Source organism: Rhipicephalus microplus, chromosome 2 (assembly GCF_043290135.1).
Source record: "Rhipicephalus microplus isolate Deutch F79 chromosome 2, USDA_Rmic, whole genome shotgun sequence".
Taxonomy (NCBI): Eukaryota; Metazoa; Arthropoda; class Arachnida; order Ixodida; family Ixodidae; genus Rhipicephalus; species Rhipicephalus microplus.
The window spans coordinates 268,140,822-268,164,232 of NC_134701.1; the positions used below are offsets into that span (position 1 = coordinate 268,140,822).

A 23,411-nucleotide genomic window follows, 5' to 3' on the forward strand; every position below is an offset into this window, starting at 1 on the left:
TGGTGCCGCCTTCAACACACGTGGTGCAAAGTTATCATCGTGGAACGACGTTACCGCATGACGTCATCAGGACGTCCCGGCTCACCATAAGTTGTGACGCCAAAATGTCGTCAATGTGACGTCACATAACGTGACGCCACGTGGCAAAGTCATTACATGACATCGTTGCTAGGTCGTAGGGGGACGGACCACGGATGCACATGACGTGAAGAAAGCATGAAATGCCTCCGATGCGAAACCAGTGCGAAACCGCGCCACGTGCAAAACGATTTTGGTGGTGGTCTGATCAATGCAATCGACTGGGAAGAACAAGACAAAAAAAACCATGGCATTCGTCTTATAGAGTCATGTTAGGCAAATTCAAAAGGGGCCCTGTACATTCTTATGCGCGCTTATTATACGTAAATAAAGCTCCATGTAAATTATTTGATGTCTTGTTTAGTTGGTGAATGCTATCACTGTCATCGATACGATTACCATTGTAACGAGATTGCTGCTTTCTGTACGGGTCCCTGGGTGCTCTCGAAATGTCTTGCGCCATATTTCCACCTAGAGTCTTATGACTTCAGGTCGGAAATAAACTTGACTCTAAATCTGTTTCGCCTCTCGGAGCGTAAATGCGGTTCCATTCCTGTTATGGCGGCGTAACTTGGCCCTCGTTTTCTTTTTTCCTTTTTTTTAGGCTGTGACTGCGATTGTGAGCGGGTGAGCGGAGTAGAGTGAAGCAAGGAGAAAGGGAAAGCAGAAGAGTCAGATAGATACGTGTCTGGTTTTCCTGTAGGGCACCGAGGAAGCACAAGCGCGATATTAATCCAAGTTCATCACCGAGTGGCAATCATTGTTAAGACAAAAGCTTTAGATGGGGTCACCAAACTCTAAAAGCGACCATAGTGGTCAGCGTGATTACGAGGTATGCCAAGAAATCTCCCTCGTGGGACGAGGTACTCTCGACGCCAAATGCGTAGTTGCGAGGGCCCACTTGGTTATGCTCGGATCCCTCTCTATAGGCCAAGTATGTATACTTGCCAGGGCCCCTTTATCTACGCGCATCATCAGTTTCATTTCATTTCATTTATTTACTCTCAAGGCACTGGGCATTATAATGCACTTTCAGAAATGATTCATTTGAACGCGTTGGCGTCTGTGATTGAAGCGATCGATGCGGGAAGGTGGTTCCAGTCAGGACATGTTCTAGGGATGAAAGAGTTGAAGTGCTGGTTCGTATGGTAGAAGGGAACCCCAACCTTGTATTGATGGTCATTGCGTGCTGATGTGTAGGCTGGGGAAAAAAAACAGTGAATCAGAGAGGCTTCTGTTAGTGTGATAGATATTATGAAAGAGACAGAAACAGACAGAGTTGCTTAGCGTGTCTTTTCGAGAACTTTGTTTCAAACTTTTCAAAGCATCGTAGATCGACAAAAGATCCCGTTGCTGCCAGCGTTGTCACCTGTAATACGCAGCACTGGGTAACCGAATATCGTGAAGGTAATACCTTAACGGAGAGTTTAAAACTCCGTATTGCCACTGCATACAATGCACCCGTCTCGGCGGGGTCGTGATTACGATGCTCGAATGCTCACACGAAGCTGGCGGCATCCTACCCCGGCCACGACGATCGCATTTCGACGGAAGCGGAAACGTTTGAGGCCCGTGTGCTTATGTTTAAGTGCATGTTAAAAAACCCAGGTAGTCGAAGTTTTCGGAGCCCTGTACTGCGGTGTCCGTCATAACCATATCGTGGTCTTCGGGCGTAAAACCCAAGCAATTACGAAGTCGAAATATTCAGATGTCTTATCAAACGCGAGAATAGTTTGTCGGCATGGGCAGCATAAATAAAAGCGACAAAAATATAATCATCTGACGTCGTCACCACATGACGTCTTAATTTCTCCACAGATCAGCGAAACTTGCAATGTCACAAGACAAGGTTATCGCGTGACATCATCGTTTTGTGGTGCCTCCGCGATCGGTGCAAGGGGGGCACGGCTAGGATCAATGCACGGACTGAAGAAAAAAAAAAGAAAAGATATGTCCTTCGCCTTCGAGTGGTTGAGATGAGCGTAAAAGGGACCCTTTGTTATTTAGTATATTGTAGGCGTTACATAAGCAGCAGACCACGCTATTTGCCTGAAGCTGGCGCGGGCAAGCGTTGCGGTGCCCTTGACCTATTATTTATACGTCACGCCTGCTTGGCCTCCACTGAATGGCGAGTCGCTACGGATCACTGGCACGGCAACCCGCCCACCGTATAATCTTGATTGCAGCGAGCGTTACTGCGCCGACGATCTATCCTACGAGAAGAAGCGAGGAGCGGTATCACTTGCGCAGCCGGAAGCTTTATATATCCACTGTTATCGTCAGAGTAGACTTCTTTTTTTTTCTCATTTTAGCCGAGAGATACGCCAATGATAGCTGACTGCAAGCCGTATTCCTCGTGACATCATCCAGCTGTAGAACCTGATCTCTATCAGGTTCAAGCAGAAAGAAAAAAGGAGACAGGGAAAGAGAAATGTGTCGGTGTGAGAAGAATTAGAATTACGGTAGGAGGAAACCAGAGGAGTAATTCTTCTCTCTTCCCACCCTTCCTCCACCTTCATTGCACTGTAGTACAGTTCAAGACGGACTGATAGGCGAGGGTATTGCACTGAGTGAGGTCACTGAGGGAAAAAAAGAATATTAATGAACCTGGTATACGAAAATTAATTTAATTATAGTTAGATACTTATGTCCCAAAACCATGATATAATTTTGAGAGGCGCCGTAGCGGGGGGAGGGGGGGGGGCAAACGGAGATTTTACAACTTGAGGTTTTTTAATGTATGCCTACTTCTATGCTTACAGGTATTATTTACCATTAACATTTTGTTTCTACCTAAATTCGGCCGACTAGGCCGGTATTAGATCCCACGATCTTCGAGTTACTACTCAAGCTCCATAACCGCTATACCACCTGGGCGGTTGGCATAGGTAGACGTATACAGACTCCATTAACAGTCAAGAAAAGGCGACGACAAGCACAGATTCGACGGCTGTTATCTGCGATATCACAAAAAAGGAGAACCTATTGCCAAACGCGTACGTTTGTACACTCGGCACTCGTTGAAATATTCTGGCACATGTTCTTGGCAACACTCTGCAGTTGCGTGTGAAGTTCGAGCCCGACAAACTTTTCCACGATGCGGTCGCTCGTGCCGAAATCGAGATCTGGCACTATGTTGCACGACGTGCGTAATAAAACGCAGCAATAGTCGGGGAAGCTATTTACCTCTCTTTTTTTTTCTTCTAAAGTACTAAGCTTGCTCGGGTGGCCCTGCAAATGACGTGTTTAGGACGCCACTGAACGTTCCTTGACCTCATTTTATTTTGGCTACGTTATTTCTTTCTACACCGTGTGACGCGGTTTTGGCCTTGCTCGCATGTGTTAGCATATTATCGAAGCAACGCCTCCTCTATTTTATCAATGCCAGCCAGATGCGCCCGATCCAGCCGTTCACCACCCTCTCCTCTAGCTCTTTCCTGCTCTCTCCCATCGCCTAGCCTTCTCGTGTGCTTTTCGGTTATGGGCGAGAGAATCCCTCATGCGGTGCCTCAGGACAGAAATCAAATGACGTAATTTTTTGTTCGGTTCTGTACTGATCCGTGGGGCGGTGTCTTTCATTCCCCGTTTTCACGATATTAGCCGTCACGCTGGCTTTGTAAACGATAAGTGTTTTGAGCTAGCGTGGCACCGTTCGTGGCTCTATGCAGGCAACCAATGGTGAAGTGTCACTGTAATGCTACTGCGTGCACTGTGCTGTGATGGTGCGGTCGCGTTTCTTCGAACCACAAAGGAGCATGGAGGAAGAAATCTAAAAGACGTACGATATTGTAGTGGGAAACCAAGGAGGTTGTGGGAAGGGTCTATCACATCTCCGGGGAAAAATGCTCCATAGCACGTGCGACGCAAGCAGCACTACCCCTAATGCAGCGTCGCATCACGATTACTCCCTCAAATAAGGCGGACCGACGGCAATGAAACAGGATCATCACCAAAAGCTCTTCACATCTTCACGGATTTGCAGCAAGTGCTTCAAACACTCCAAACTATAGAAGAAAGCTACCAGCGTACACCAGGCGCATCCTGCACTATGCCGCCCAACTTCAAGAATGATCAGTCCGGGTACGAGTTCATTGGGTTCCTGGACATACCAATATACCGGTAAACGAGCTAGTTCATCAACGAGCCTTGCAGCATCGCAGAGAGGAACGACTTGGGTATGACAGCTTGAACCAGGCCACAATGATGAGACCCATGAACGCAACTACCGAGCGAAAGTTAAGGGCCGGCGACAACTAAGGGCGAAGTTTGAAGAATCTATAAAACAAGATGCTCCGCCACCAAAATCCACCCGCCTCTACGAGGTCACATTCAGAAGACTACAAACAATCCCGGTCCTTCACACCCGCCAAAGTACTCTGACCTCAACTGCGACTACTGCCGCGAGCCAGCGACGACGGAGCATATTCTCTGGGAAGGCCCCGTTCACCATCAAGTCGAGCTGCTTTTGTGAAAAAAGCCCAACGTGCCCTGCCTCCTCTACAGCAATACATCGAGGAGACTACCAACTAGATACTTGAAGACCCACTCATCAGAGCCAGGTTGAATTTGTGGTGCGCTGATTTGCGCACGACCGAGGTTCCCTGCCCAGAAATAATAACTTGACCAGTTTTAGATGACCCGTGCTTTGTTTTCTAGTTTTTTACAGCATGGTGCTGAAGCCAACAAGCGAGAGTACATTCTAAATAGTCCACTAATGTTTTCAATCAATCAATCGATCCCCACGAGACGCGAGCGTTTGCGCTAGCATTGAAAGGAATAAAGGAGGCGTTGCTCGGACGAAAGCTTTCAGAACTCCATATGAAAACTGTGTCGCTATAGCTCTTCATCAGTATTTCTGCAAACGTCAATTGAAATTATTTTATGTTGAAACGCCCGCGATCGAAACGCCTTTATGCCTCCTCCGCATCACGATGAAATATCACTAGTACAGGTTGTAAGAAGGCTAGCCAGTACACCATCAAAACCTGTTCCTTCAAGCGCACTTTTTTTTTCACGTTATTAATGTGCTCTCTTGCTCTCTTAAACTTTCCTTGACACGTCACCTAGTACGGACAGCGTACTCTTTTCTGCACTTCGCGGAAATATGGTGCACCACCCCCACCTTCTTCCCCCAACAAAGAGCCCTGTTTGCTTTGTGCTGTTGACTGGACGTGTTTTTGCACATAATGAACCAACACAGCAAACTCACCACCTTAATTGCTATTCAGAGCACAATGGCGTGTATGTCGCTATTTGTGTCTCTCACATAAGCGCTCGTGTTGTGTTCTCTGCTGTCGTTGTCCTTTCAATCGCTTCACGTTGTCAGCAAGCTGCACCAACAGGGCCGAAGATCAGCCTTGTTGGTACAAAGAAGCTTCCGGCCCATTGTGCTGCGGTTTGGCTGATACACGCTCGCTAATGCGTCCAGCTTCTGGTTATTGCCATGCGGATATTCTACTTCTCTGGTACTTGCTTCCGAGACGCTACCTTTAGCGCACCAGCAATGCTACACTGAATAGTGGATTCCACAAATAGCTGCGCGTCTAATAGACCTCGACACCATCCAGTAGGTGTTGGTCGCATCACTACTGGCTGCCAACGTTGTCGCAACACATTTCGAGTCTGTCACGACTACAATACACATCGCGCTTAGTTGAAAAGTCAATACAAAAACAAAACAGTAAGCATAGCGCTTGTGTTTGTGTCATTTTATGCATCCGTGATTTTATGCGCCCTTTTGTGCTCTGCTTCATCGAGAAGCAAACAATGCTGAAGGAAAATTGTGATCTGTTCCGCGAATGCTGAAGCAGTCGCCATTTTTGCCAGGAAAAACATTTTGCTCCAAAGTTCCAGAAATGTTTTCACGTGTATCAAAATCATCATCGTAATCGCCAACATAGTCATTTCATTTTAATTATTTGAAGAGCGGAAGCATAGTAACTTCAAGCATCATTTTCATAGTGAACTTCATTTCTTTTTTCCCCTTTGTCCACATAACTGCATGACCACCCACTACTACTACTACTACTATTACTACTACTACTGCTACTACTACTACTACTACTACTACTACTACTACTACTACTACTACTACTACTACGGCGATGACAGTGACACCAACGATGACGAGGACGACGACGGCACTTGGTAGACTAACCCAGCTTCGCTATAGACGTGACGCTAGAAATCGACGTATGCAGCAGCCACTGTTAGGCTGCCTATATTTCAACGGTACCCGTAGATGAGTATTCTTGAAATATAGGCACTGAAATTTACTGGGTCGTGGTGTTACTATACAACACGCGCAACTCAGCGCCACGCATGTGCTGTGCTGCGTCATTCGGAGGTCCCTTCTCTGCAGCGAGACTTAACCGCCTACGCGAGCTTGTCTCTCCTTATCAAATATTTACGCCCGAGGTCCGCCTATTGGTGGACACTTTGTCACGCGCGACCGATGAGGAGCACGTCGCCTAGCGCGGAAGAGAAAGTCAATGAGAAAAAGGAGAAATGTAGTTAAAAAAAAAAAACGAGAGATAACTTCCAAAGGGGGGACAGGAATACTACTTGCACTGTCGTTCGCGCTGTCGAAACAGGAGCGTTTTAGCAAAATTGGAAAATCCCATGTCCTCCTCCTCCTCCTCCTCCTCCTCCTCCTCTTCCTCCTTCTCCTCCTTTCCTTCTGCTCCTTCCAAGGTGACTTTTTCCTAACACAGTTCATTTAGTTTACAGACACTTGTCTTCTCGGCGAAAAATGTCAGCTAAAGAGGGCAGAGGGAGGAGTAAGAGACCATCGGCACATCTGTGCCCGTCCCAAAAAGCGAGCGCACGAGACAAACGAGATTACACTAGACAAAACATCGTAGTAGTACAAAGAGAAAAAGTGCACAGCTCTCTACAAGGGGTGTCCTAGCTAATACTCAAGAAATCAATAAATAAATAAAGAGAGAAAAGAAAGAAAGAAAGAAATAAAGAAAGAAAGCAAGCAAGCAAAAAAGAAAGAAAGAAAGAAAGAAAGAAAGAAAGAAAGAAAGAAAGAAATAAAGAAAGAATGAAAGAAGACTACTCCAGAGCAACGGGATTCGACGACTGGGCATTACCTTACCAATTACCGTTTTGGTAAGCGCCACAATCGCTCGCTTCGGTGCTGTAGAGACAAAAAAAAAAAAACACGAGCGAATTGAACGCGGATCTCTGGCTTCGAGATTAGTGTTGCGAGCTTTTGGCTTCTTCTTCCGCCTAGTTTAGCAACGAAGCGATTAAGCTAGCCAGTGTTGTTGAACTTTGAAGGAAGAAAATACGGGAACGACAGTAAAAAGCGAAAGAAAATAACTCGACAAAAAAGAAAGAGACCGAATGATTGATAAAAGAATCAGTGACATAAGGCAATGCCGAGAAACCTAGGAAGGAAACAAAAGAAAAATTGACAGCAAGAATTCACGATGAAGCAATATTTTAGCTAAATATATATAAGGGAAAGAAGTGTATACCTAAGGGCTCGTTTTTCCGTGTTTTGACACAATATAATGAGATCTAACAGACAATAATTCCGAGGAATGTATAGGGGAAGTTATTAGAACCTATGTATTGTAAATAAGAAGAAAGAAATCGAACCTGCGACTTTCGAATAATGTGTTCAACGACTCTCTCTCTCTCTCTCTCTCTCTCTCTCTCTCTCTATATATATATATATATATATATATATATATATATATATATATATATATATATATATATATATATATATATATATATATATATATATATATATATATATATATATATATATATAGTGGGAGTAATAATTCAATGGGCCAGTTAGTCTTCGTGAAGGTATGGGATATGGCACAACGGGAGCGTTGTCAACAAGGATAAATATATTTATTTCCCAACAGTTTCGGGAGGGGACCTCCCTTCATCAGGGGATGAGGTATAACTCATCCCCTGATGAAGGGAGGTCCCCTCCCGAAACTGTTGGGAAATAAATATATTTATCCTTGTTGACAACGCTCCCGTTGTGCCATATCCCATACCTTCATATATATATATATATATATATATATATATATATATATATATATATATATATATATATATATATTTATATATATATATATATATATATATATATATATATATATATATATATATATATATATATATATATATATATATATATATATATATATATATATATATATATATATATATATACATATATATATAGGGTGTCCCAGCTATTTTTAGCCAGCGTTTAAAAATACAAATATGCCGACACACGCACTTACGCCGCAACCAAATGCATGTTGCTGACCATTGCCTGGAGTTAGTCACACTATATTTGAAATTCTGTGTAATAAGATATGTTTAATTAACTAACTTTTTTTTTTGCCCCGCCGCGGTGGACTAGTGGCTAAGGTACTCGGCTGCTGACCCGCAGGGCGTGGGTTCGAATCCCGGCTGCGGCGGCTGCATTTCCGATGGAGGCGGAAATGTTGTAGGCCCGTGTGCTCAGATTTGGGTGCACGTTAAAGAACCCCAGGTGGTCTAAATTTCCGGAGCCCTCCAGTACGGCGTCTCTCATAATCATATAGTGGTTTTGGAACGTTAAACCCCACATATCAATCAATCAATTAACTAACTTTTGAAGGAACGAAGATGGATGAAAAGTTTCAATCAGAAAGCTGTAGATCAGTTTGAAAAACGTCTGATTAGGCAATTCCAAACTTTATATCTGTTAATGATTAGTGTTTTTCTGCTAACGACAAATTCTAGCGAAATACAAAAGAATACCATGTGAAAAAACCGCTCACGTGCCAGTGCACATCATGATTATGACAGATAGATAGATAGATAGATAGATAGATAGATAGATAGATAGATAGATAGATAGATAGATAGATAGATAGATAGGAAAGACTCACGTTAAGTTCGCTACCCTGCACTGGTGGGCTGAAACATTTTAGTGTATGTGCACAGAAATAAGGGTATCTTACGCGATTTAGAACTTCCTGACGTATGCAGAATGAAGCATGTCTTGGATGTGGAAATCAATTGGAATGTATATGTATGTAAACACAAGCAAATATATTGTGTAAAATGAAATTTATAATATGTAATGTCAATGACGCAGATTCTGTTATATAATCCAGTAGTCATGGCCTTGTCGGCCTCTTCGGAACGTTTTTACCTCCCGCAGAAAAATGTTCTATTTCATCTGCAAATAAACAATGTTGGGTGTGCAATACAGCAGGATAATTATCGTTCTAGAGCCTCCGGAAGTACTCGATTGTTACGCGATTGTTTCAAAGTAGTTCCCAGTGGTTACAACTGGCGCTCGGTGTACCATTGCGAAACTGTGCACCATATTGTAACGAGAGAATCGGAATAAGATTGGTACGAGTTTCATAGTACTGCAGTATGGCCTTGTCTGTGTTTTTTTTAACTGAAAAGAAAATAAACATTCGGATTTTAAAGTTAGCAAGAAGCTTTGTGAATGACACACTTGACTGGCGATCACCAATATCCGACTTTCAGATTGCTATGAATTTATTTCTAGAAAAGAAAAGGTAAAGCAGAATGTAAGTGGAATCGGGCGCGTAATATTTGGCTCAGAAAGCCAGAGTTATGATCTTTGGATTTCTGCCACAGAAGTCAGCGAGTAAGCGCGGAAAGGTTTAGAGTGCTCGTAGCTTGTGATCAGCGTGGGCTAATTGGACAAAAAAAAAGAGAAACACCCCTGAAAACCGGTAAAGTAGCCTCATTAAACTTCGCGTCACTGAGACGCAAAATAAGTGGCACATTTCGGGAAGAAGAGGAATGTTTACTTCATCCGCTTCATCAATGATGAAAAACAGCAAAACAATTTTTTTTAAACTTTTCTTTTTTTTTCGGTCAGTTTGCAGGTGCTTCGCAGTTCCGAAGCAATGGGTTTTACAAATAGCTCCATACGTTTTCCTGAGTGGAGGCTTACAGGAGAAAAAATTGTGATTTGCGAACTTCTGACGGAAAGTCGGCTCATTCGTTGCATTAGGGGAAGCTGGTTCCGTAAGAACAAAACTTCGCTACGAGTACAAAATGCTGAACTTATAACAAGAACGATGCCATGTTTAGGCCATGTCGGAGCCATTTAACTGTGCACACTTGATTCTTCGCAGTGAGTGAATAAGACTGCAGCGATAGGTTAACTTAAAGAACGCCAAAAGGAGGCCAACAACATAGCTTCGCCGTAAGCTAATGACGTACACTGATGATGAGTATCCCATTTATTGGCATATTCCTACATGCAAATATGGTGATGAAGATTATGATGAATTGAACATCTGTTGTTTTAATTCAGTTGCGACAGGTATAGTGAGCTAGCCTATTTGTTTTAATCAGACTTCACTTCATCTTATGGAGCACAGTCGCCTTTATATCACTTTCTTGGCGAGGTTTTCTCTATTTATGCATACTTGAAATATCTATGTTATAACTGTTACTATGGGCCCGTAGTGACGTTAGTTCTTCAACCTATATTTTGTTATTTTCTCACTGATAGTCAGTCTAATCCCCTGTGGCTTATATCAGTCATTCAGTCATAGATCACTTAGTACTTGATCCCCTTCGAAGCCCAGAGCTTCCGACAGGTAAGCCTCACCCAAGCGTTTTCCTGGGAAAATATTCTGGCACTTGGTTTTTGCACGGCCGCTGGATCAAAGCGCACTGTGCGCTTTGATCCAGCAGCCGTGGTTTTTGATTCAGTAAGTATTTTTTGGACCTCTGCGGCAGCAGATGCATGCCCTGTCATGTTCCGAATATTTGCATCCCTCTGGCGTGTTTCAGAGGTGAATCACCTTACAGTCTAAACTTGTCCGTTGTTGTTCTTCGTCTGTACTTACAGTAACGGTGACGATGAAGCTGATGACGATGACTGTCACAAACGACTCCAATTTTCGGAGCATCCGCGGGCCCCACCTACCAAGGAAGGGCGCTTTTGTGTTGGGGGACGACATCCGGCGACTATAACGACCCAGCGTGGCGCCGGCTCGTCTTCCCTGCACCGGTACCGGAAGGGGCACCGCCGATCTAAACAAGGAAAATTTCTCCCAGATGAGACGACGGGAGCACGGGTACGCCCCTGAGGCGGTTTGAACTGCATCGGAAGAGCAGTTGACGTACAACCAGCAACAAGTGCGGTCGTCGGTGTCGCGAGTCTCGCGTAGGCGGCGAGCATGGAGTGACCCGTGCAACGTATTGAGACGGCTGCAATTCCGGGCACCCTCGTCGTCTACCAAAGCGGCGAGATCTTCAGCGGCACCCGTCAACTCCCCTACGTGCACCAAGAGCTGGCCTGGTCCGTATGGAACTTTTTATTGTGACTTTTTTTAAACCGTTAATTTATTTTAACCAGCCTTTTTTTTCTTTAAACATTTGTAGTTGTGTGCGCTGCGTCGCACGTTGAAATCCAAAAGCGCCATCATTATCCTTGTGTAATTATTTCCTTGTAACCCTCTTTTACGATTTCCATCTTGTTATTTTATTAATGTTCCGCATATTTGTCCTTAGCCTGTATCTGTTGTAGTGTTTTTAGCACCTTTTGTTATATAGCTGTTGTTTCTATCGCGCGTATCAGTTTTCCTCCTTTGTTATTTTTGTAATCTCCTGCCTTGGCCCCTGTTTCAATTAAATGTTTGTCTAAGTGTAATCAAACTCTGTGTCTGCTCTATGAGTGCGTCGGTCAGGCCCACACGTCACCACACGTGCAACCCCGCACGGGTCGGCCAACCCGCAAATAAATTCGAAATGTGCCACTTCGAGGCCTTTCAGGCGTCGCAGGCCGAAGCGTAAAGTGGAAGCCTGCGAGTCTGCCGCACGTCGATGTTGGATCGGCGGGGCCTCACCCGAAGTGTGTGACATTATCTGGCGTCCGCGCGACAGGACTGGCCGACCACGTGGTGGTGTCTGGGAGACCGACGTAACTCTGAGCCAACAGTGTGCAGTCGCCTTGATATTGGCCCGTTGTTCGGCAGCTAGTCGTAGCAATGGAGGACACTGATTTCGATAAACTTATGGAGCAGGGCAGGGGTTTTGGTCTCGAGGGCAGAGAGTTGTACGATTTTGTCGAAAGAGAGCGCAGTAAGCGTAAAGAAGAGCGTGATGCGGAACGCGCATATTTCAGGCAACTCGCGGAATTCGAAATGGAGCAGGAAAGGGAAAAATCCCGGCTCCGAATTCAGGAGGAGAGGGAGCGTTTGTCGTTGCGTCAGCAGTCCACTCCCCAGTCGGGACAAACCACAGGCTCAGAAGCGGCCGGGCGCATGCACCCCATTAGCCCACACAAACTGATGCCCCCATTTAATGAGGCACGCGACGACCTTGACGCCTACCTGAGAAGGTTCGAGCACGTCGCGCAAAGTCAAAGGTGGCCCCGCGAAGACTGGGCTACAGCCTTAAGCCTCTGTCTCAGTGGGGAGGCGTTGAATGTTTTCAGCCGGATGCCCGCGTCAGATTGTACTGATTACGAGAAGCTGCGAAAAGCACTAATGATCCGTTTCCGTCTTACTGAGGAGGGGTTTCGCGAGAAGTTCCGAAGAGCCACACCAAATAACAACGAAACTTGCTCACTGTTTCTAACTCGCCTGAGAAATTTTCTCGAAAGATGGGTTGATCTGGCGGGTACTGGGAACAGCTACGAGGCGCTCTTTGAATTAGTCCTAAAGGAACAATTTCTGAGCACTTGCGCAACCACCTTGGAACTTTTCCTGAGGGAAAAAACAGACGCTTCACTAGGGGATATGGTACAAAGAGCTGAACAATACACGGAGGCGCATGGCTGGCGCAACTTCTCGAGGATGGCGGCAGCGAGAGAAAGGCCGAAAGCACCGACTATCCAAATGGGACAGAGTCGAGACTACCAGCCGCTGAATGGAGCTAAAAGGCAAACAGAGAAACGGTGTTTCTTGTGCTCGAGTACCACACATAACGCCGAAAATTGCAAGCTCTCCAACGGTGGCAAGGGCGATCCAAGAAAACCGTGTCAGATATGCGGAAGGCCAGGCCACCCTTCCTGGAAGTGCTGGAAGAAGGAAACAAACAATGACCGTGCATCAACGAAAGAATCGGCAGCCGCCTGCATTGATGAAGGATTCTTAGAGTTGAAGAACGGCGAGAGAGTCCCTGTCGTCAGTGCCGGCATCACGGAAAAGTACACTGAAGTTACCGAGCGGCTTCCTGTGCTGACCGGCTTGGTGGGAGGCAGAGAAGTTCGCGTCCTCAGGGATACCGGCTGCAACACGGTCATTGTCAAAACTAGTCTGGTCAATCACGATGACTTTACTGGAACAAGCGCACCAGTCTACCTCCTGGACCGCTCAGTGAGGATGCTGCGTGAGGCATGGGTCGACGTTGAGACCCCATTTTATTCAGGCCGACTGAAGGCAAAATGTATGGAGAACCCCATATACGATCTCATCCTGGGTAACGTAGAGGGCGTACGACCAGCTGATGACCCCGATCTACACTGGAACCTCCAAAAGAAATATGATGTTGGGAGCAATGTGGACGCATCCCAAGACGCCAAGGCAGAGGGGCAGGAGCTGCTGACGGATGACGGTACGGGGGAGGAGCAAAAGGGACAAGAAGTACCTCAAGCCAACCCCGCGGTTACGCGCTCACAAAGCTGTAGGGAAACCACTCGGAAGAAGTTGCGGGTACCTGAAGCTTCCCTGGACGTTAGCCGGGAAGCACTAGTCGAGGAGCAAAAAAAAGACTTGACATTACAAGCTGGATTCAATCGCCTAAATGTTGAGAAACACAGCAAGAACGGGGACCGCCACACGTTTTTCATACAAGAGGGATTACTCCAAAGAAGATACGTGTCGAAGTCCGGGGAAGAGTTCTCACAAGTTGTCGTACCAGAAAAATTTCGTGTCCCAATAATGCACTTGGCCCATGATGGCGCCATGGGAGGACACCAAGGGGTGAAGAAAACGCTCTCGAAGGTTCGAACCGAATTTTTCTGGCCGGGGATGCAGGCTGACATGAAGCGCTTCGTCGCGTCCTGTGACATCTGTCAGCGGACTGCGCCTAAGGGACATACCAGAAAAGTGCCCCTGGTCAAAGTACCCATCATTTCTACTCCCTTTGAGAAGGTGGCGATTGACATAGTTGGACCGCTTTTTCCCAGGTCAACCCAGGGCAACAAATATATTCTCACGATGGTCGACTATGCCACTCGATACCCAGATGCTGTTGCGCTACCAAGTGTAGAAACCGAAAGGGTGGCCGAAGCGCTGGTGGAAATGTTTTCGCGCGTAGGTGTGCCTCGCGAAGTACTCAGCGACCGGGGCACAAACTTCACTTCCGAAGTTATGAAGGAAGTCAGCCGCCTGCTATCTCTCAAACAGCTCCACACAACCCCGTATCATCCAATGGCGAATGGCCTGGTCGAGCGGTTTAATGGGACGCTCAAACAGATGATAAAACGCATGTGCCAGGAGAAACCGCACGACTGGGACCGTTATCTCGCTCCGTTATTATTTGCTTACCGCGAAGTCCCACAGGAAAGTCTCGGATTTTCTCCATTTGAATTGTTGTACGGAAGGACTGTTCGAGGGCCGCTGGCGGTTCTAAGGGAGTTGTGGACAAATACGGCTCTTTCGGAAGAGTTGAAGACCACGTACGAGTACGTCATTTCCCTACGGGAGAAGTTAGAGCACACCTGTCGACTGGCGCACGAGGAGTTGGAGCGTGCAGGGGAGCGCTATGGCAAGTACTACAACTTGAAGAGCCGAAAGCGTTCCTTGAAACCGGGGGAGCAAGTACTGATCTTATTGCCCACGGATAACAACAAGTTGCTAATGCAGTGGAAGGGACCCTTCAACGTTGTCAGCAAAAAGGGGGATGCCGATTATGAAGTCGAGGTCGGCAGCTCCTGCAAAATTTTTCACATAAATATGTTGAAGCGTTATCAAAAGCGAAGCCCCGAAATTGCTGGAGCTGGGGCCATTGTCAGTTGCGAAGACCCGGAAAGTGGGGACATCGAGCTCTTACAGCCCCATCAATTGCAGTCTTTCCGGGACGTGAAGATATCTGATCACCTGTCAGTGCAACAAAAAGCAGAGGTCACCCAATTACTCCAAGAGCACCAGAAGATCTTTTCGGACCTTCCTGGAAGAACAGGGCTGACGGAATGCAAGCTCGAACTGACCAGCGAACGACCCGTGCACGTCCGACAATACCCAATGCCTTTCTCAGTGAGAGGCATTATAGAGGAAGAGGTAGCCGAAATGCTGAAGCTGGGTATTGTGGAAAGATCTGACTCACCCTTCAATTCCCCCGTCATCGCTGTGCGAAAACCAGATGGAACACACAGACTGTGTATCGACTTTCGTAGACTTAATGAAGTCTTGGTGGACGATGCTGAGCCCATCCCGCGGTCTGATGAGCTGCTTGCGGCGGTGGGCACGAAGCGGTTTTTCTCGAAGTTGGATTTTGCCAAGGGGTACTGGCAGGTACCTCTTGCTCTTGAGGCAAGACCGAAAACAGCGTTCGCTACCGTATCGGGGCACTACCAGTTTTGCTATATGCCTTTCGGGATAAAAACTGCACCGGCCGTTTTCACTAAACTCATGAGACGCGTCCTCTCGGACGTCCCAGACGTCGCGTACTATTATGATGACGTACTAGTCGCAAGTACCACGTGGGAGGAGCACTGTCGAACCCTCAGGGAGGTATTCATCCGCATCGGTAAAGCGGGGCTGACGGTAAAACCGGCAAAGTGCGAAATAGGCATGCAGCAAATATCGTTCCTTGGGCATCAGATCGGCGCCGGGGAGCTTTCTCCGCTTTCCGGGACCTTGGATAAGATTCAGAGGGCACCCCGGCCAACCACGAAGCGACAGGTGCGATCCTTCCTTGGGCTAGCGGGATACTACCGGGAGTTCATTAGCGATTATGCAACATTGACAAGCCCATTGTCCGACCTCACCCGAAAGGGGCTTCCTAACACTGTGAAATGGGGCCCGGATCAGGAGAGCGCGTTCGTTCAGCTCAAGAAGTGCCTGACAACCACACCCATACTGAAGCTTCCAGATTTCGAACGACCGTTTGTTCTACGGACTGACGCATCGGATAGGGGAATCGGAGCGGTGCTTCTCCAAGAACACGAGCAGATTCTCCACCCCGTGGCCTATGCTAGTCGAAAGTTGCTACCCCGAGAGGTAGCATACTCAACGGTCGAAAAGGAAGCTCTTGCTCTTGTCTGGGGAGTCGAGAAGTTCCAGGTTTTCTTGTACGGGAGACGTTTTCTTGTTCAGACGGATCATGAACCTCTAAAGTTCATTCAGGGGGCGAAATGTTCCAATGGACGAGTCCTTCGTTGGAGTCTTAAGCTCCAACAATACAGTTTTCGAGTACAACACATAAAGGGTTCAGAGAATGTAGGGGCTGATTACATGAGCCGAGTCGGCGATGAGGAGGCCTGAGTGTACTTAGGTTCAATGAAACGCAGATGATCGCGTCGCGTATAGCGGCCTCTGACATTCACTTTGTTTGGTTTCTGTTTTATTCATGCCATAAGGCCGCATTGTTAAGTTTTGTTTGCATACATGGATACTTTGTACCTTCTTAAGTTTGTCTGAAACCTTTCTGTATCACTTTGATTTAGAATTGCTCGGTATTTTTGTTTTCTCCTGGCATTGGAAGAATTATGTGTTGTGATTATCTTGTGATCAGTGTCATGATGGCCCGAAGGGGTGCTTCGAATGCAGCTCCCTCGATTCTAGCAGTGTGTGTTTCTTCGCGTTTCATGTGTGTGTCCGTGTCGTGGTGCGCGGGGTATGACATTCATCGTATAGTGACCGTGAGGGTGTGGTGTGTCGGGTGTCTCTCTGCCGTGTCGCCCACGTCAGCGAAATGGTGCGCGAAAAAGAAGAAAAGGAAGAAACGCGTTGGTGGATGACCGAAACACTGGAAGCTCGCGAACACTGCGCGTTTGTGCTTTTCTTGAATATTACCCAGTAATATTCTTGGGAGGGGGGCTGTGTCACAAACGACTCCAATTTTCGGAGCATCCGCGGGCCCCACCTACCAAGGAAGGGCGCTTTTGTGTTGGGGGACGACATCCGGCGACTATAACGACCCAGCGTGGCGCCGGCTCGTCTTCCCTGCACCGGTACCGGAAGGGGCACCGCCGATCTAAACAAGGAAAATTTCTCCCAGATGAGACGACGGGAGCACGGGTACGCCCCTGAGGCGGTTTGAACTGCATCGGAAGAGCAGTTGACGTACAACCAGCAACAAGTGCGGTCGTCGGTGTCGCGAGTCTCGCGTAGGCGGCGAGCATGGAGTGACCCGTGCAACGTATTGAGACGGCTGCAATTCCGGGCACCCTCGTCGTCTACCAAAGCGGCGAGATCTTCAGCGGCACCCGTCAACTCCCCTACGTGCACCAAGAGCTGGCCTGGTCCGTATGGAACTTTTTATTGTGACTTTTTTTAAACCGTTAATTTATTTTAACCAGCCTTTTTTTTTCTTTAAACATTTGTAGTTGTGTGCGCTGCGTCGCACGTTGAAATCCAAAAGCGCCATCATTATCCTTGTGTAATTATTTCCTTGTAACCCTCTTTTACGATTTCCATCTTGTTATTTTATTAATGTTCCGCATATTTGTCCTTAGCCTGTATCTGTTGTAGTGTTTTTAGCACCTTTTGTTATATAGCTGTTGTTTCTATCGCGCGTATCAGTTTTCCTCCTTTGTTATTTTTGTAATCTCCTGCCTTGGCCCCTGTTTCAATTAAATGTTTGTCTAAGTGTAATCAAACTCTGTGTCTGCTCTATGAGTGCGTCGGTCAGGCCCACACGTCACCACACGTGCAACCCCGCACGGGTCGGCCAACCCGCAAATAAATTCGAAATGTGCCACTTCGAGGCCTTTCAGGCGTCGCAGGCCGAAGCGTAAAGTGGAAGCCTGCGAGTCTGCCGCACGTCGATGTTGGATCGGCGGGGCCTCACCCGAAGTGTGTGACAATGACCTATAAGCGCGTTCCTGACCACACATTCTATTTGTTCCATGGATGAAAACGAATGCGATTGTGCTCTGGCCTGCGAAAGGCGACGCCGACGCGGAAAACAAGCTACCCTGGAGGCTACAGTGACAAAGCTACCCTGAAGCTACACTGAAGCAGCGGCAAAGGGGCAACAACGACAACAAGCAGCTACACCGGAGCGAAAGCGTGGCATGTGGCGGCTCAACGTCTACGCAGAGAGCAAATGCTACCCCTGAAGTGAGAGCTCGGGAAACAGAGGCAGAACGGCTACGCCAACAACAAGCTTCTACACCGGAGTTGAGGCAAAAACACATTGTATACAATGTATACACATATGCTGTTATTCATTTACGTGCGTGAGTGGGCGATTTCACGGATGATATGCGGTAAGAACGGTCGCCAGTGCTTCGATCATTCGTCATGATTCACTTCATGGAGATGCGCGGACTTTTTTTTCTCCCCAAGACTAAGACTCGCTCTTCAAATAGCAAAGTGTTGTCCTGCTGTTTTCATCGATAGTTCTTCATGTTGACTTATTACTCTTTGTATGCCACAGTTGTAGATATGCATGATAATTTGTTTGAACTCTTTACGGAAATGCGCTGACGGTGCAATCTTGAGACACAGAGTTACAAAACAAATAATGATATCTGGGGTTTAACGTCCCAAAATCTCAATATAATTATGAGGGACGTCGTAGTTAGAGCGCTCTAGAAATATCAACTACTCTGTGCACTTTAACGTGCGCTGACTTCACGTGGCACCTGGGGCCTCTAGCATTTCCCTTGCAGAGAGATACGACTGCTGCCGCCGGGATCGAACCCGTGACCTTCAGGTCAGCAGCAGAGCACCGCAACCACTATACCAGTGATTAGTCTACAGAACAAAGGTACTAAACTGAAATTATGGTGGTTGTAATAGCATGCTGCTGATAGCACGGAGTCAGCAGCGAGAACTGTGAAATTTGCCGCGTAGTTCTACTCATAGAGCTTCCTAAAATTAACTAGAGAGGACTATGCCACTGCGATCGTTCAGCGACCATGGGAATCATAGGTAGTACACTGATTTGCATAGTCTTTGTACTTGTGAACGGCGAATCGCACTTGTGGCTTCATTGAGTGCTGTGTTTCCGTTTTGTTCCGGAAGAAAAAAAAAAGAACACTTTTGAGCTACGTGACCCAATTGAAGAAGTAAGCCTTGAAAAATAAGGTGTGGAAGTGCAACCACTGAACAGTTGCTGATTTTTTTTGTGTGAGAAAACAGCTACAAGCCACACGAACACACACAGAGCCATAAGTACGAAGATTAGGCAAATCCGTGTACTACACATCATTCACATGCTCGCTGAAGCACCGTGCGTTGCAGCTCCCACAGACACTAGCGCTAAGTTCCCTCTAGTGTATAATTAGGAAGCTCTATGGTTCCGCTATCTGTTGGAACATGTTCCGAAAAGTTTCCCATGTAGAATTTTGTGGGACGTCGTAGTTAACCAAGTATGGATCCCAACATAAAAAGGTCTCACTCGTTTATTCGATTAAAAGCAGCAGCAGGCAAACACGCCAGTGCTACACTCGTTTGGGTAGTGAAGCAATGACACTCTGCCAAGCTTGCCAGCTGGATTTTGTAGCCCCTACCGGGGTCGTAATCCTCCTCCAGTGAAGCTGCGGTGGCGCTGTCGCTTACCAGGGGCGTTGTGAAGCGTGCAGTAGTGCCACGCTGGGCTAGATGATGACCAGGTGGAGGCTGCGCCGACTTATGCACAGAGTGTGTCGCCACAATTTTATTTAAAAGAGTAAATCAAATCAGTGGCATTTAGTGGAATTAAGCTATAGAGTTATTACGCTGTGATTGCTCAACGACCCTTTAAAAAGCGAAGCTGCCCACCTTAACTCAACAGCATCGAAACGAACGTTTTGTAAATGAGCAATTCTTTAGCTGCAAAGGGCTTGCAGTTGCTTTCTGTCGAAACATAGAACGTGAAAAACATGGTATTTTCTCGCCTGTGTATTTAAATAAAGACATTATAAGAAAATATTGATTGATTGAGTGATTGATATGTGGAGTTTAACGCCCCCAAATTATCATATAATTATGAGATACGTGGTAGGGGAAGGCTGCAGAAATTTCGATCACCTGGGATTCTTTAACGTGCCCCCCCCCCCCCCCCAATCTGAGCACATGGGCCTACAGCATTTTCGCTTCCATCGAAAATGCAGCCGCCGCAGCCGGGATTCAATCACGCGACCTACGGATCATTAGCCGAGTACCCTTGCCACTGGACCACCACGGCGGGGCGTTAAAGGAAAAGAAAAGGTTAATTCAAAATATAAATTTCGCATACAATGAGAGTAGCAATACAACTTTACAGCAGATTTCAAATCAATTTTTTCGTGCAAGGAAAAATAACTAAAATATTGATTGCTATATGCAAGTGACCTCATTTCACTTGGTAATATAGAATAAAAATAATTGTAGAACACATGAAAGCTCGCACTACTTGAAGAATAAAAAAAAAACACACACCAAATATGTCACGACGTTGCCGAATTGAAAACAAACCGATTCGCTTAAAAAATTCCGCAAGTTTGTAATGAAGTTGAGCTTTCCAGACGAAGCGTGCTGCTTTTACTTCCAGTGGAAAATAACTTCCGACAAATTCTTTTTCTTTATCGTTTGCTTAAAATTCATAACTTTTTCTAGTCGCTTCTAATTTATTTTTTGTGCTGGCTTTTTGTGCTGACTTCGTGCAAACGTGGTGGATATATTGGATACTCTCTCTGAATACAGAACTTCCATTTCGCTAAACGGTTTGATCGAAACGCATTCGTGATGAATTCGTTAACTGTATTCTTACGCGCCGAGGTAATTTTATTCGTTCATCTGTGTTTTGCGATATGTGTTGTATCTTTTTTGCGATATGCGATCACCCACGATGAGGAGACTGCACGATTGTTTTCCTTAATTACTGTACCGGTAAAATAAAACCCTTTTTTTCCGTATTCGTATTCAACGACTCTCTCGTTGCTGAAAAGCTGAGTAGCAAGACTTGAAAATAATGAAAGAATGTGGCCCCTTGGGACAACTGGATGAGACGAATCACAATAATCTGCGCAAATAACCGCAGAGAAATAAAAATCGTGAGAGATTATTTCTTTCGGTTTTCTCTCTTCGTTCTCATCTTTTGCCTTCACGCATTTTTCTATCATTACCTTTTGATAGAAGGGCCGAGGAATTAAAAGAATGCTGCCTGATCAATACCAAAAGCCTCTGTTGGGCTGAATATACGAAAAGGAGTATAATATATATCACTACTTCACGACATAAATAGTTTACGTGCCAAATGTCTTGTTCGCATTAGTCGTACAAAATCATTTCCTTCTCCTTGTGAAACTACTACTACTACTACTACTACTACTACTACTACTACTACTACTACTACTACTACTACTACTGCTACTACTACTACTACTACTACTACTACTACTACTACTACTACTACTATTACTGTGGCTACTAGTAAAATATGGTGGCGACTAAACCTTTTAAAAAAAATATTTAATGGAGTTTGTATTTGCAGCTCTTATTCACGTGTGTTCCATCTTTTTGCACAACTGTTTTGACTCGTAATACCCACCCATTCATTGCGCGGCAGTCATAATAATAATAATTGTTCACAAAACAATAAATATAACTGAGAGAGGGGGAAAAATGAAATCAGCAACTGTGAAAGTCAACCATCGCATGTTAGATGTCGTGACTCTACACTATATACGCATTCCATTTGCAATTACTGGACATTGGTTTATGCTGCGCCTATAAGACGTGAAGTATCAAGCAACGAATAAGAAAAAAAAATAGGATCCACTCGACGTACTTATTTGGGTCATATCTGGGCATACTTAATTAAGACCATTTATAAGGACCATCATGAGTCTCAAGGTTGTCTTTGAACAAGGCCGGCATTAACAAAAGAAAACAACGACGAATAATTGGGGGACAGAGAATGTAGACAAGTTAGCTTATGAAATAGGGTTTCGCATGTTATGCGTTCTTTACCGAACTAACAATATCGGTGGTTTCACTTCCCATAACTACGATACGATTTTAAGACAGATGCCGTAGGGGAGGACTCCGGAAATTCGCACCATCTGGGGATCCTCATCGTGCAGTGGCATCGCATAGTACACGGATCTCTAGCATTCATCCTCCCTTCAAATGCGATCCCCGTGACTGGTATCCAACCCTCAACCTTCGGGTCACGAGTTGGATACCAGTCGATACCACTTGCATACCAGTTAGATACTACTACACCACTGCAGAAGACAGCTGTTCACGGAACTGTTCGCATTGACTGTATACGAAATGGTTTATGGTTGTATCCGAATAGACGATACAAAGGCTGGCGTTCTCAGCGCACGCACCACATTTTCTGCACGGAACTCGAAAGCTAAAAGAGATGAAGTGATCGCGGTTCGTGGCTCGAGCGTGAACACTTCCGCAAAAACTAAAAGATTAACTAAAAGATTACCATGCTAGTGAACCACTACCTTTTCGATCTTTAGTTTATAATTCGTAGCTATGTCTTTCAAAAACAAAAGATGGTTTGACCGCTTGCTCAGCACACATTTTTGTTTTTCGGTAGTATTATTTTAAGCTACTTTTTCAGATTGGCTTCATTTACAGTTTAGTTTCATTTAAGTATCCTGCCGCCCGGTTCTTGGCCCATCCCCCTTTGTGGGTAAGCGCCATCCATCAGAGGTCATCAGCATCAGCATCAGCATAACTTTCGCAAACGCAATCGGCGACTATCAGGCACCGCATGCAGACGTTGTGACCTTGCCTCACGTAATTCGTAAACATACTCAGTGTAGCCACATTGTCGTCGCGTGTTCGTGCAGAGACCAACGCACGCCGTATATTTTTGCAAATCGTACGCAGATTTTGCTTGAAGCACTGCCCCCATAAACTCGCCATCGGATCGCATTAGCATCGGGGACCATTAATATTAGCGATGCAAGTTTCTAGCTAGCGTAGTTTATCTGCTGTCCCTATACGTGAAACGAATCACTGCATTGTGTGTTTTTTTAGTCTGGTTGTCTCTTCCATGCAAGCGTAAGTATAAAAATGGTCCGTAGACCACAAGGTCAGACGTCTGCCTTGGCGGTTATGGTGCCGACCAGAAAGTCGCCGGTTGCATCCCGTCCGCGGCGGTCACGTTTACGTGGACGAGAAATGATAAAGGCCCGCACATTGTGCCATGTCAGATTGCGTTGAAGAACACCAGATGGTCGCAATATCGTACGCCCT

At 45.9% G+C, this 23,411-nt stretch overlaps 2 protein-coding genes across 2 annotated transcripts in view; one reads left to right on the top strand and one right to left on the bottom strand.

The window, feature by feature from the left end:
- Positions 1-23,411, bottom strand: part of LOC119169237 (uncharacterized) — a 90,271-nt gene that overhangs the window by 55,616 nt on the left and 11,244 nt on the right. The gene's annotated exons all lie outside the window — the stretch shown is intronic.
- LOC119162224 (uncharacterized) lies at positions 10,981-18,081 on the top strand. Its single transcript, XM_075881295.1, has 2 exons — positions 10,981-14,590; positions 14,735-18,081. The coding sequence occupies exons 1-2, from the start codon at positions 12,099-12,101 to the stop codon at positions 16,539-16,541; spliced, it is 4,299 nt and encodes a 1,432-aa protein (XP_075737410.1). The 5' UTR covers positions 10,981-12,098; the 3' UTR covers positions 16,542-18,081.

Coding starts and splice junctions, on each gene's coding strand:
- LOC119162224 (XM_075881295.1), top strand. CDS start 12,099: ATGGAGGACACTGATTTCGATAAACTTATGGAGCAGGGCAGGGGTTTT. Junction 14,591..14,734: donor GACCGTTATCTCGCTCCGTT/ATTATTTGCTTA, acceptor GTTGAAGACCAC/GTACGAGTACGTCATTTCCC.